The following is a 13,356-nucleotide window of genomic DNA, read 5'->3' as shown; positions in this document are numbered from 1 at the left end:
TTGTTTAGATGGATGGTTATATGAAGGAATCTGCACAAAGCATCTAGCAAGGAGAAATGGCTTCAGAGAGACATTAGGAAATGTCGGAGTGGGGGGGGACGCCTGGGTGGCTCAGTCGTTTAAGCATCTGACTCTGAATCTCAGCTCGGGTCTTGGTCTCAGGGTCGTGAGTTTGAGCCCTGCGTTGGGCTCCATGCTGGGCATGGAGCCTACTTAAAAAAAAGTCTGGATATTTGGGATATTTGATTATTTTGTTAAAGGCAATCCAAATGGTCTGTCAATATAACATATCAACCATATAGTGTTTTCTTTCTATGTGTCTCTATCAACTTTTTCTTAGTGTTGCAGGAAATAAATCAATATATTCTTGTTATTAAAAAAAACCTCAAATAAAACGGAAGTATACAGATTGGAAGATAGACCTCTTCATCACCATTTCACCTCTCTGCGCCATCTGATCCCCAGGCTCTCTTTGGCGGTAGCCACCATCAACATTTGGTATTCTTCCATTTCTTTTTTTTCCCCACCCACCCCCGCAGCATTTCAGCATACCCTCCCCACTAAATACACAATCCTTGGAAACCAGTGATAAGAGGAGCTTATTCATTCAGAAAGAATGAAAAGCTTAGAAATCATCCACTGACTAACGTGGTGCCAATGACCTTAAAAAAAAAAAAGTAGAAAAATGCAAAGGATTATTCCCTTGCGGTGACATGAGGTACATGCTTCTAGGGGCTAACTTATTCTACAACCTGAATACTGCTAGGAGGTTGGCAAAAACTCCTGGAGGAAGAAAGAACCAAACTGATTAACTTTATTCCCATGGGGAAGTATTTCTCTAAAATGATTACTTTGTGGGTAACCTCAATCCCAAAAAATTTTCAAAGAAAGTTGTTTCAAAACTGTGTGTCCAAAAAAAAAAAAACCCAAACCCGTTAAAATACACAAAACTGTTGTGTTGGCAAGGAGGTGAAGAGAGTATACGCGATTGATACCCATCTTTATTTTTTATTTTTTTTAAAGATTTTATTTATTTATTTGGCAGAGAGAGACAGCCAGCGAGAGAGAGAACACAAGCAGGGGGAGTGGGAGAGGAAGAAGCAGATTCCCAGCGGAGCAGGGAGCCCGATGTGGGGCTCGATCCCAGGACCCTGGGATTACGCTCTGAGCCGAAGGCAGAGGCTTAACAACTGAGCCACCCAGGCGCCCCTGATACCCATCTTTAGAGAATGAGTAAGGCCAGGGGTGGTGGTGCTTCTATTACTACGCCTGCACTTAAGCTTTGCAGAGACACATGAAACTGTGGGCAGAGATTAAGCTTCTGGGTCGCGTTATCACTGTGGCATTGTTTCAGACAGAAGAATGAAAACATAATCCACAGTGGGCTTCCAGACCCACGTATTTGGTAGACACCCCAATTCTCCCAGAAAGCATACTCTCTGTAAAGGCAGGAACCACATTCTGCTGGGCTTCAAAATGTTTTTCTCGGTTTTTCTATTAAGCATTTGCTGATATTCCTGAGAGGCTGTGCATGGACTCGAATGGACACCGTTTTCTTTTCCTGTCAGGGCAGTGTGTACACAGAGTACGGCCCCAGTGTCTGTGTGTGTGTGGCTCAGTCGTGGTCCCTTCTTAGCCCTACTGCTGCTTAGGAAATGGTCGCATGACCTTAGAATTTAAGAAACCCTGAGTTCAATAAAGGGTCCTGAAACCTTCCATGAGACAGTCACGGCCCGTAGAGAGTCCTGAGCAGTGACAACTGAGGTGGCCACTCAGGAGGCAGGGCTGCCTGGTGGGTACGGGCCTGGCTCTGCGGTGCGGGATTCCGGACCCGGTCCTGGCTCCGACACGTGCTCCGTGGTCTTGGTCACGTTACTTTGCTCTCTCTAAGCTTCGGTTTTCTCAAGTGTAAAAACGGCCATACGAGTAATATTTTCCTCATAGAATCGCTGTGATTGAATAAGATTGTGCCTAAAAGCACTTGGTGCGTAACAAGTGCTCAGTAAATGGAAACCTGTCTCCAGACTTCTCATGAGCTTTCTGTGTCTTGTGAAGCTGCTACAGCATTTTCGGACGGAACTGTGTTGTGTGCAGTCGTGTTCTGGAGGCTGCTGCTATGTAGAGGCTGAACGTACGTAGCGTCCGAAACGTTCATCTCTTTCTAGATGGTTGTTGCACATGTAAATATGTGACTCGAGTACCGCAGTGCCTTAGATGCTCCTCGGGCGCCACTTGTAACACCTGCGAGTCCTAAGCTTGCATGCGCCACTGTCCTGATAGGATCGGTCTTCTGCCGGGGTAGGGTCAGGCTCCTCATTTTCTCCTTTCTGTTACAGTTTTACACCTGCGGTAGAGCTCAAGGACAAAGGAAAGAAAGGCAAAGCAATACACTTTGCTGAAACTGACGGTCCCGCTTCAGACAGGTACCTTCGCCTCCAACTGTGGCAGCGCTGCTGAGAGCGTCTCTCAGCAGAATGGCTCAGGTTGTCACAAATTCTAGGAAAATATCATTCCTGTTATCTGAGGTTGATGATGCAGGTGCCCCTTAAGGGAGGAACATGCACTGTTTCTCCATCATGGGAGGCAATACAGTAGTCCTGTAGATGTATCCCTGTGATAATTTGGCTCATAGCAAGTTTTCAGTGTTTTATACTTTTCTTAAAATGTGAAAATGGTAGCTACACCATAAATAGATTGTCTAAATAGATGATTAATAGGTGATTTAAATGATCTATTTTGGGTGGAATTGGTATTTATATTTTATATCAGGCAGTGTGCATTTCTCCTACTCCTAGCCTGGTCAATATAATGTTTAATAAAATGCATTCCAGAATTCTCCTCCATTAAACAAAACCCACTTTGGGTTTTGACACTCAGGCTCTCCTTAGTTTATAGTAAAAGCCTCACGTACCTCAGGATCGATGAAATACAACTGAAACCTTTCAAACCACAGCTAGAGACTGTTCTATTCCAAAACAGGTTGACAGATAAAAAGTTTGCTTCAAGAGACGATAAGTCACCTAAAGCCTTAGAGAAACGAGGCCAGCAGGGCAATGTGACACTGCATGATGTTAAGTGTGAGTAAGTCTTTGGTCATCTTCACGTGTCCTGTCTGGAGTGAATCTCTGAGACAGCCCTTTGGCCCTCTCTCAATTGTCCATCTTGTCTCCTTTCAGTTGTTGCTTTGTTTCTGCTACAAGATACTGAGATGCAGCGGGTCTGTTCTTTCACAACGTTTGTGAGGTACGTGATGCTCATGAGACGTTTTAGATCTCTTATCCTCAATTGGAAGGAAGTCCAACTGATAAATGACGACAAATCTGGTTTTTGGAGAAGGGACATGGGACTGACTTTATGCAAGCCATCCCCTTGGGACTCAGTCTCCAAGACTGAGACCAAAGACAGGAAGCCAGAAGTCACAGGAGCCCAAAAGAAAGGCCCAGGGCAAGGAGTATGGAGAGCACGTTGTCAAAGTCCCATAAAGACATTATATTTATATAATGGTTAGAGGGTATTCTCTTTTACTGAAGATCAGTTTTCTCCATGTTTGGAGCCTCAGCAAGTACTAGGTATATGACTCTGGGTGAGCTTCTTGACCTTTCTAAGCCTGTTTCCTCAGGTACAAAATCGGAAGTAATTGTGTCTCTGTCTGGCTGGGTGGAAGGTGCTTCTCACGGCGCCGCACTTGTCAGTGCTCAATGAGAACTGGGTACCCAACGGTTGGCAGCCCTCCCACATTCCCTCAGCATTCAGCGAAGGCTGCTTGTGGCAAACTCCCGAAGCTATATTCCACAGCAGGAGCACGCACAGCCTGACTACAGGGCAGACTGGGGGCACTGGCGAGCCAGTGTCCCACAAGCAGCCTGCAGTCAGAGTTATGCTAGACGGAGAGCTGTACAAAAATATCCCAACTTCCTTCTGTTAAGGTAACTCAGAAGTTTTCTGCACTGGCTCCCAGAGCCCCCCACAGGACTGAACTGCATTTGTCCACAGGGATAGTAAACTTGTTAACACCCGCTGTGTGGGCTTCCTTCCCTTTCCTGTCTCGCTTTCCTACCCCGCTACTGATGTTTCCTGTGAGCACTTCCTAAGTAAACTACTAACTCTCGCATCACAGTCTGTTTCTGGGAGAACCCAGCCTGGCACAGGCAGTTACTAACGTCGGGAAAAAAATCTGCAATGCTCATCTTCATCCGCTTGTCGAGGTATATATAGTTGAAGAAAGAATGCCAGTGAGAATTTGCATTGCTAGAAAGGAAGCAGCAAAAAATCTCGTGAGAATATTTAGAAAGAAGACAAAGGCTTCTGGTTTTAAAACAAATGAGATGGATTGTGAATCAGTGCAACCTCCTAGAGCAAAACTGTGAAACTTTAATATGCTACACACCATGCCCTAGCAAGTTCACTCCTACAAACTCACTCAGAGACGTGGCCATAAGGATAATCACTGCAGCAATGTCAATGATATTTTTAAAAGTTCTACCTATCCATCAATAGAGCACTAGTTAAATAAATTATGATTATGAGATATAGAATACTTTATCCGGCTTTTCAAAGAATGAGGAAAGTCAATACATAGTATCATGGAAAGAGGTCCATGCTAACCAGTTAAGTGACAAAAGCAAGTCGCAAAGACTTGCGTTTATAGAGCGTTATCTTCTTTGTTACCAAAGAAAAATGTAAGGCATATATTCATGCGTATGTATGTGCGTTGGTTGGGGAGGACCTTAAATGTAATTGTCTATGCTTTGAAAAGTTTAGGAACAATTCATTCCACTCTTAGCAGTGGTTGCTACTTGGGAGTAGGACGGTAGCAAAGGAGTGAGAGGACTTTTTACTTGACATATTTGTGTACATTTTTTAAACAGTGGAAAATATTATTTATATAATGAAAACTTCTTAAAAATTAAAACTAATTGATAAGCAAAACTGTATTTAGTGTGTGATCCCGTAAAAGGTTTGGTCACAAAAATCAGATTTCTTACATCTTCAATAGTATAGAGGATAGAATTTTAAATGGTAAATTAGTTGTGTGACAGGCATGATAGCATGTATTTCTACTTATTCTTATGTCGTGTGCCCATGTATTCTTAGGAAAAGTTTTATGTTTGAACTATGTTTATACTACATGTTAGCTAACTAGAATTTAAATAAAAATTTGAAGAAAAAATATGTTAGCATTCATTTCTTTCTTTCTTTCTTTCTTTCTTTCTTTCTTTCTTTCTTTCTTTCTTTCTTTCTTTTTTTTGTTTATTCTCCCCATAGGAATAAAAATCTTGACAATTTCCTCATGGCCTTGTTGTACTATTTATCTCATTACTTGGAAAAAAACTCACTGGAAAAGAAACCCGAAAGTTATATGGTGTAAGTAGGATTTTGTAGTGCACTTTAAAGTTTTATTATTGCCAATGTTAAAACTAGGGTAAAGAGATGATGGAAATTTTTAAAAATTTGAAGTATACAAAAACATTTTACATGGGAGTAGTTCATCAGATTTTAAAGCTCACTGAATAATTCACATGGTTTTTCTAGCAACAAAATATTCCAGATAATATAGACCAGCACTGCCCAGTAGAAATGTAATGAGAGCCACATATGTAACTTAACATTTTTCAGTAGCTATATTTTTAAAAACGTAGAAGATAAAGGTGAAATTAATTTTAACAATGTATTTTATTTAATGCAATGACTCAAAAATGTCATTGTAACATGTAGTCAATATTAGAAGGTTATTGATGACACACTTTACTTTTTTTTGTAGTAGTCTTTGAAATCTGGTATCCGTATTATACTTACAATATACCTCAATTCAGACTAACCACAGTTAGTGCTCAATAGCCACATGTGGCTTCATGGCTACCATATTGGACAGTGCAGATAGAGATATTGGTTCTATGCTTTTTATGCTTATGAGAGTCTTGCTAGGGCTTTTGTAAGCATCGAGTGAAAAAAGCTAAGAATTAAAAAAATTAATAGATATCTAGACCAAAATGATATTCCAAATCACAGAAGCAAACAAGATTTCTTAGGCTACATAGGAAGCCTAAGAAATACATTTAACTGCTTTAGGCAGAGGTGGCTCAGAGCTGTACAGGGCAAGAATCTGGGAACTCGGAGTCCGGAGCAGGACAATGCCTCTCAGGCTTGGTGACCTTTTGCAAGCCATGGAACTTTCCAAGTGCCCAGGCTGCCCTCCCCAGTATGTGTGGAACCAACCCAATGATTGAGCTGTTAGAAATGCTGTTAGAGTCATCAGTTTGTTGCTGTGGAATGTTTTTAAGATGCAAAATCCTTGTGTACAACCAAGCAGTTTGAAAAACATTTTATGGATAGATAAATGTATCTGGACAGCAGTTTTGTAAAGAACCAGATAAATAATTCAAACACTGCTGCTCCAGTGAAGCCATCATAATATACCACCTCCATGTTATTTCAGGGCTGCATTCACAGCAGAGCAGCCAGAGATCATGAAGTGCTTCTGTGGTGGCAGGCAAAAGGGCTCAGCCAGCTGGAGGCTCAGAAGGTTCGAGGAGTCTTATCATCCCCCAAAAGAACTTACTAGACTTCGGCAGCTCCAGAGCTTATATTTTATGTGGTGTTTTCTAATTCTGAGGGTTACTGCTAGTCTAGCAGAGACATACATTTCATTTCTAAATTTATAGGAATAGGTAACAGAGAAAAAGGTTTCTTAGTTGTTTTTGAAATACACTAAAACTTACTAGAGCACCGTGGTATAAGGTAGACTTTCTTAGAAGGAATCAGTTATGGAATGACAGAGAAAAATCCAAGCCTTAAAATGATTGGTTCTATGGTGTGATTCCAAAATAATTAGACTAACTTTTCACATTCAGGCTTCCAGTAGTCAGTTTATGTATAATAGAAATAAATACAGATTGTATTGAGATATCTGGACTTAAATAACTTTAAGAAAATAATTGATTTCAGTCAGACTAGTGAGGTAGAACAGGGATAATAGTAGTATCTACTTTACAGAGTTATTGTCCAGATTAGATGAGATAATGCATATTATCTTAACCCAGAGGTTGCCCCTTGGGAGGAAAGCCTACAACCCGTGAGAGAAGAGCTAAAAGGGGTACATAGGTACACGTTGGTGGTTTTAGATGATTAAAAACCCCAATTCCAGAAGAAAGAGCCTTCTCCCCATTTTACAGATGAAGAAGCTAAGGCTCAGAAAGGTTGAGGAGCTGGCTGGAGACTTGCCTGGTTAGTGGTGGAGCTGAGATGGGAGCCCAGATCTCTTGAACTCTCCAGCCTGTGCTTCGGCCTCTGTGCAGTGTGTCCACCAGCCCCTCCCAGTCAGCTGAGCTCTCTGTTATACAGAGTTTATCCATTTGTAATTCAGATTTGTAGCTTCTGTACAAAGGCAAAATTAACGCAGTTTTAAAAACATCGTAAGTACTTTTCAAGTTATTATATCTTCATAATGATAATTTTTAATGGTGGCATGACTGTCTATCAAGCTAATGTGTGTTATTGACTGACTTACCAGTTAAGAGGCAGTATAGTATGTATATTGGTCAAGGGTATGGACTTGGTGCTGGAATAAATCCTGTAGGGACTCATATGTTAAGTTAATAAATGTCAAGTCCTTAAACAGTACTTGGCTGTATTACTACTCCTTTTTCCCCTCCATTTTATATATTTTTGGGAGTTGCCAGTTTTCCTGATAGACAAATAGTTAATTGAATATTATTGAATTGAATAAATTGAATTGAATAAATTGAATATTCAATTGAATAAGTGGAATATTATTGAATATCTTCATGCATTAGATTTTCCCCTTAATTTTGGATACTTTTTTTTAAGAAGGACAAATTTCCAGGAGAGGTTATTGTACCCAAGTTCATGGTCAATTGTATGGCACTTGAAATTATTATCAAGTTTTTCCCAAAGGAGTATACTTGTTTTAAATGCCAGGCTCTACCCAGACCTACTGAATCAGGATCCTGGAGAGGGGATGGCATTAGGAATCTGCACTGAGCGAGTATCCCAGGTGATTCTTAGATACATTTAAACTTACAAACCAGTGGCCTAAAAGTTTCAAAGCATTTTTTTCATTGTTGTTTTGTTTTCAAAAGCAAAAGAGGCGTATTAGCTACTGGCAGATCTGGCAAAGTACGGGTGAAGGGTAAGAGAGGCTGGGGCTGCTGAAGGAAACAGGGAGGTGGCACAGTGATGGGCATTGGTGTGCAGGTGGGTGCAGGTGTTTGGATTATACGAATTTGGGGCATTTAAAGTTGGAACTCACTTTATCTATTCCGGAAACTCATTTCATTCCAGTGACTCACAAGCCTTCTTACCGCATGTGATAACATTTTGTGCTTTGAAATATCTCTGTTATCCTTAAACCCCTTCCTCCACAGTGTATCCTCCTGTGGTCAGTCTAGTGGTAAACATCAGAAGGGGCAGTGATTTGTCCCTGTTGTTTAGAGTGCATTTCATGGGGTTTAAATCTTTCTGAAAATTAAAAGGCAGATAAAAAGCCAATGATACTCAATTTTTCAGTAGCAATCATTGGAATGTATTGTTAGCAATATTGTTTCCTACGATGTTGTACTGCAAAAACTCTAAGATTAGGCTCCAAACATGCTGTAACCTGCGAACAGGTTTTCTTCTGGAAAGTTCATTTGCAGTTCTACGGGAACTGGGGTAGTGTTTTCACAGGGAAGCAAGGTTATTGTAATTGGTGCCAAAGTTCCCAGAGGAGTGGTCCACACATGCTTTCCTACTGAGAGTAGGGAAGCATTGAGGAGGTCGAACATTGAGCCTTCAAACTTAGCAGTAACATCGGGAACCCAGGGGACGCGGAAGGGAGAGCGTCTGCATAGCTCTTTCAACAAAACGGCAGGGAAGTGGGCTGCTAGCTGCCTCAGAAACCAATGTAGGTAATTTGTTAGTTGAGCTGCTCTAGATAAATTAGGACCGCCTATATGTAAAATTAAGGATACATACTATGAAGAATCTATAAAAAAGTGAAAATTCACCGTAAACTTGAGATGCTGATTACGATGATAAATACCAAAGGGCTTGGAGGCCCTCCCTCTGCCATAACTCAAGTCGAATAAACGAAAGGATGAGTGAGATGTGTTGACTCACTTCTATTTCTTTCAAAATAGTTTACACTTCTGACTTTCCGCTAATTAATATTGACATTTGCCCAAATGAACCCAAAGGACCATTTTCTTTTCAGGGGCCTTGTAGAGAAAAAAGAGCTGGAATTGGTTGTAAGTAAGTTAGAGGCGGCGCAGAAGTACTTGGCACAGAAGTACTGCATCCTCGTCCTGGGCTTGGCCATGCCTGATAAGCATCACATGTGCTGCGGAAAGTAAGTGCGCACTTAACAGCTTCATGAGAGCTCACGGGTTTATGCACTCATATCCGGAACACCCTTAAATTTGACTTTTGTGCCCTTGCGAAAGTTTCCTTTTTGGTTGTACACGATAACTGGGCTCAGGTGAGACTCTGCCCCAAACACACGTGATGTCTTGTTTGAGAAAACCGAGTATGGGAAGAATCCCAGAATCGACACCACCTAAGTTTAAAAGACTTTCCTGTCAGGATGTACTGGCTCAGTGGGATCTCGCTCTCAACCTGGAAGGCTTCCTGCTGCCGACCAGGGCCCCATGGCTGCCTGGGGCAGGAGGCCTGGTGATGGGCCAGGTCGAAGGGGGCATCGGGGGCGTCCCCTGCCCTTTCGCTGCTCATTGTGTAGCAACAACAGCCGTGGGTACAAGCTAGTAAGGTGAGGGTTATAAGATGATGTTGTTTGTGGGGAGATAATCTTTGCCTTACGATGACAGTCTATATATTACTGTAATTAAAACCGAAGTGTCTCGTGGGGCACCGGGCTGGTTCAGTCGGTGGAGCCGCACCTCTTGATCTCGGGGTTGTGATTTCGAGCCCCACCTTGGGTGTAGAGATTAAAGTCTTAAAAAAAAAAAATGTGTTGTATCAGAGGAGAGTTTAGAAGCATCGAGGGAAGCCTCCGATCCTTAACACCCCCCCCCCAATCTCCTCTCTGAGTGGTTTTATAACAGGTTGAAGAGCCACACGACAGTTGAGACCAGAACTCTTATTTTTAACTTCATAGGAAAAGAACAGAATTCGTGGTTTCTCTCTGCATTCCCCACGTTTTCCAAATACAGATATTTCCATATGCTCTGTTTATGTTCTACGTTTTCTGTGTACCTTATTCTGTTATTCTGCTTACAGAATTTCACCTCCCACTTTGAATAGCAACTATAGTTATTCTGCCGTGTAATGTACCACTTTGTCTCACCATTCCTTCTGTGCACGCTTCTGTGATTTCAGTTTTTCTGTGGTGGATATCTTTATATAAATTACTTTGTCTATTTGAGCTATTTACTTATGGCTTATCACCCAGAATGTATTTACCTAGAAGGCGTCAGTAGTTTTCTAGCTCTTGTTACGTATTGCCAGATTGTTCTCCAAAAAGGCTAAAACATTTTGTGTCACCATAAGCAATAAGCATACCTAGCTCTATTAGTTTAATACTTTCGATAGCTTAAAGTTGTAAAAAAAAAAAAAAAAGCTTAAAGCTATTTTATTTGACTTTGAATATCTTTCATGACTGTGGGGTCTGTGCTCTTTTTCTGTGCAAAATAATTTATTGCCTGTTTATTATATTCTTATTAAAATTAATTACTGCCTTATCTAGTTTTAAGCATTTATCAACTGGAAAGTGGGTATTTGTATAATTTATGTTTCATATAGCAAGACTTGGCCATTTGTTTTTCTAGTTTGTTGCTGTCCTTTGATGCTTGTTTTTACACATTATGAAAATGTTAAAAATCTTTATTTGAACACTTCTACCTTGTTTCTGATGCTATTCAGTAGTCATACAAGTTCATCATCAGCTTCACAGTTTCTTATTCAGTCACTTTAAAATTACTTTTTCTCAGGGGTTCCTACGTGGCTCAGTCAATTAAGTGTCCTAACCTTGATTTCAGCTCAGGTCATGATCTCAGGGTCATGAGATTGAGCCCCAAGTCGGGGTCTGTGCTGGGCATGGAGCCTACTTGGGATTCTGTCTCTCCATCTCCCTCTGCTCTTGCCCCCCCCTTTTAAAAAATTACTTTTTCTCAATTTAACATTACTCTAATTTCTTCTGTCTTCTAAGTGTCACTTCAAATTGAGAAAACTAGAATTTGTGGCTTGTGTTAGTCAGCTTGGGCTGCTGTAACAAATCACTACAGACTGAATGGCTTAAACAGCAGAAATTTATTTTTCATAGTTCTGAAGCCTGGAAGTCTGACATCAAGTGGCTAGTATTGTTGAGTTCTGGTGAGGGCCCTCCTCCTGGCTTGCAGACAGCCGCCTTCTCACTGGGTCCCTCCATGATGGAAAGAGAAAGCCCTAGTCTCTCTCTAGTCTTTTTTTTTTTTTTTTTTAAGATTTTATTTATTTATTTGACAGAGAGAGACAGCTAGCGCGAGAGGGAACACAAGCAGGGGGAGTAGGAGAGGAAGAAGCAGGCTCTTAGTGGAGGAGCCTGATGTGGGGCTCGAACCCAGAACGCTGGGATCACGCCCTGAGCCAAAGGCAGATGCTTAACCGCTGTGCTACCCAGGCGCCCCTCTCTCTAGTCTTAAAAGGACACTAATCCCATCATGGGTGCTCCACCCTCATGACTTCATCTGAACCTAATTACTTCCCCAAAGCCCCACCTCCAAATGTTACCATCATACTGGTTTTTAAGGCTTCAACATACGAATTTGGGATGGGGGCGGCGGCGGGGGTGGGGGGCACAAACATTCAGTCCACAAGGTTAAAAAAACCTACTCTAAAGCACCTGGGTGGCTCAGTTGGTTAAGCGTCTGCCTTCAGCTCAGGTCATGATCCCAGAGTCCTGGGATTGAGTTCTGTGTTGGGCTCCCTACTCAGCGGGGAGCCTGCTTCTCCCTCTCCCTCTCCCCCTCCAGTGCTTGTGCTCTCGCTCTCAAATAAATAAATAAAATCTTAAAAATAAAAAAAAAGCCCTACTCCAAAAAAACCAAAAAACACAAAACAGAAAAACACCTACTCTAAAAAAATAATTGTACTGGCAGTATTTAATGTTTAATTTTTAGAGATTTTTATTTTTAAGTAATCTGTAGACCCAGTGTGGGGCTCAAACTAACAACTGTGAGATCAAGAGTTGTATGCTCTACTGAGCCAGCCAGGCACCCTTACTGTTTAATCTTTAAAAGTACATGCGCAGGGGCACCTGGGTGGCTCTGCTGGTTAAGCATCAGACTCTTGATTTTGGCTCAGGTCATGATCTCAGGGTCTTTGGGATTTAGTGCCTCCGGCTCAGCCCAGCAGCAAGTCTGCTTGAGATTCTCTCCCTCTCCTTCTGTGCCTCCCTCCCGCTCATGCACGTTCTCTCTTTCAAATAAATAAATCTTTAAAAACATTAAAAATAAAACAATAAGGATGTGCAGTGCAGAATAATTTTGAGATTAAAAAAACCCAAACTATGAATAATTATATCATAATTACAGATTTTACTGTATCTTTTAGTTCTCTGGATATAGAACCTATGCTTATGTTATTATACTTTTAATAGTACATTTTTATTACAATGTAATTTTTATACAAACTTTTAAAGGACTCGTTATGTTTTGAAAGATATGGATTACCTCAATTTAGTACTGGCTCATCTCCGGGAGGTGCTGGTCTTTTTGTCGTTGTGTCCAACATCACCTGCTTTTCTCCTGCCTGTTGGTTGGGAAAGAATCAGTTTAGAGCTCACCACCCGCCACTCGCATAACAAATTCCATACCGGTCATAGAGCCGAACAAAGGATATCAAGGAAAACAGATTACAGCATGTTTTTTGCCAATAAAAGTTGTTAATTGGCCATGGGCGTTGATTATGTCCTAGAATGGAGTTTATATTGTTCTTTTGGCTATTTTTATCTAGAAGGTGAGGACAGTTTTTTCACCAGTTAGGAGTGATTACCTGATTTTAATATATCATTCTTTCACTTCCAATGTGAATAAGCTAATATTCCCATGAGAACATTCTTGTGTATTTTCTGACTTTTCTCTCTGATATATGCACACTTAATATTGTACTAGGACACCTTACGCTGTTTGTCTCTGGAGTTAAATTAGAGATTTCAGAAGAACCAGCAATTTGGGGGCTGTTAATTTAGTGCTTTCATGTTTCTTGAAAAGTAGGAGGACATGCCTTTGTATTCTAAATACATCTGTAAAATCCTGATACGCAAAAGCTTTGGCACGATTTTGACGAACGTGTTCAGTAAAAAATCTCTGTGTTTTCCAGGATAGATAAGAAAAACCTCTTCATGGCACAAGCTATAGAATTAGA

At 41.1% G+C, this 13,356-nt stretch overlaps 1 protein-coding gene across 3 annotated transcripts in view; it reads left to right on the top strand.

Moving 5' to 3' along the window:
• The window catches only part of PPP1R36 (protein phosphatase 1 regulatory subunit 36), a 45,226-nt gene that overhangs the window by 10,299 nt on the left and 21,571 nt on the right, over positions 1-13,356 (top strand). For all 3 annotated transcript variants that reach the window (XM_048220058.2, XM_057318702.1, XM_026486890.4), the window contains 5 exons: positions 2,337-2,423; positions 2,980-3,077; positions 3,177-3,243; positions 5,266-5,364; positions 9,212-9,346. In XM_048220058.2, the coding sequence (XP_048076015.1) occupies positions 2,337-2,423; positions 2,980-3,077; positions 3,177-3,243; positions 5,266-5,364; positions 9,212-9,346 (486 nt within the window). The remainder of the gene's footprint in view (positions 1-2,336; positions 2,424-2,979; positions 3,078-3,176; positions 3,244-5,265; positions 5,365-9,211; positions 9,347-13,356) is intronic.

The sequence above is a fragment of the Ursus arctos genome, unplaced genomic scaffold, assembly GCF_023065955.2.
Source record: "Ursus arctos isolate Adak ecotype North America unplaced genomic scaffold, UrsArc2.0 scaffold_25, whole genome shotgun sequence".
NCBI classification, from domain to species: domain Eukaryota; kingdom Metazoa; phylum Chordata; class Mammalia; order Carnivora; family Ursidae; genus Ursus; species Ursus arctos.
The sequence above is the reverse complement of the archived record's forward strand: the minus strand, read 5'-3'. Positions and strand labels throughout refer to the sequence as shown.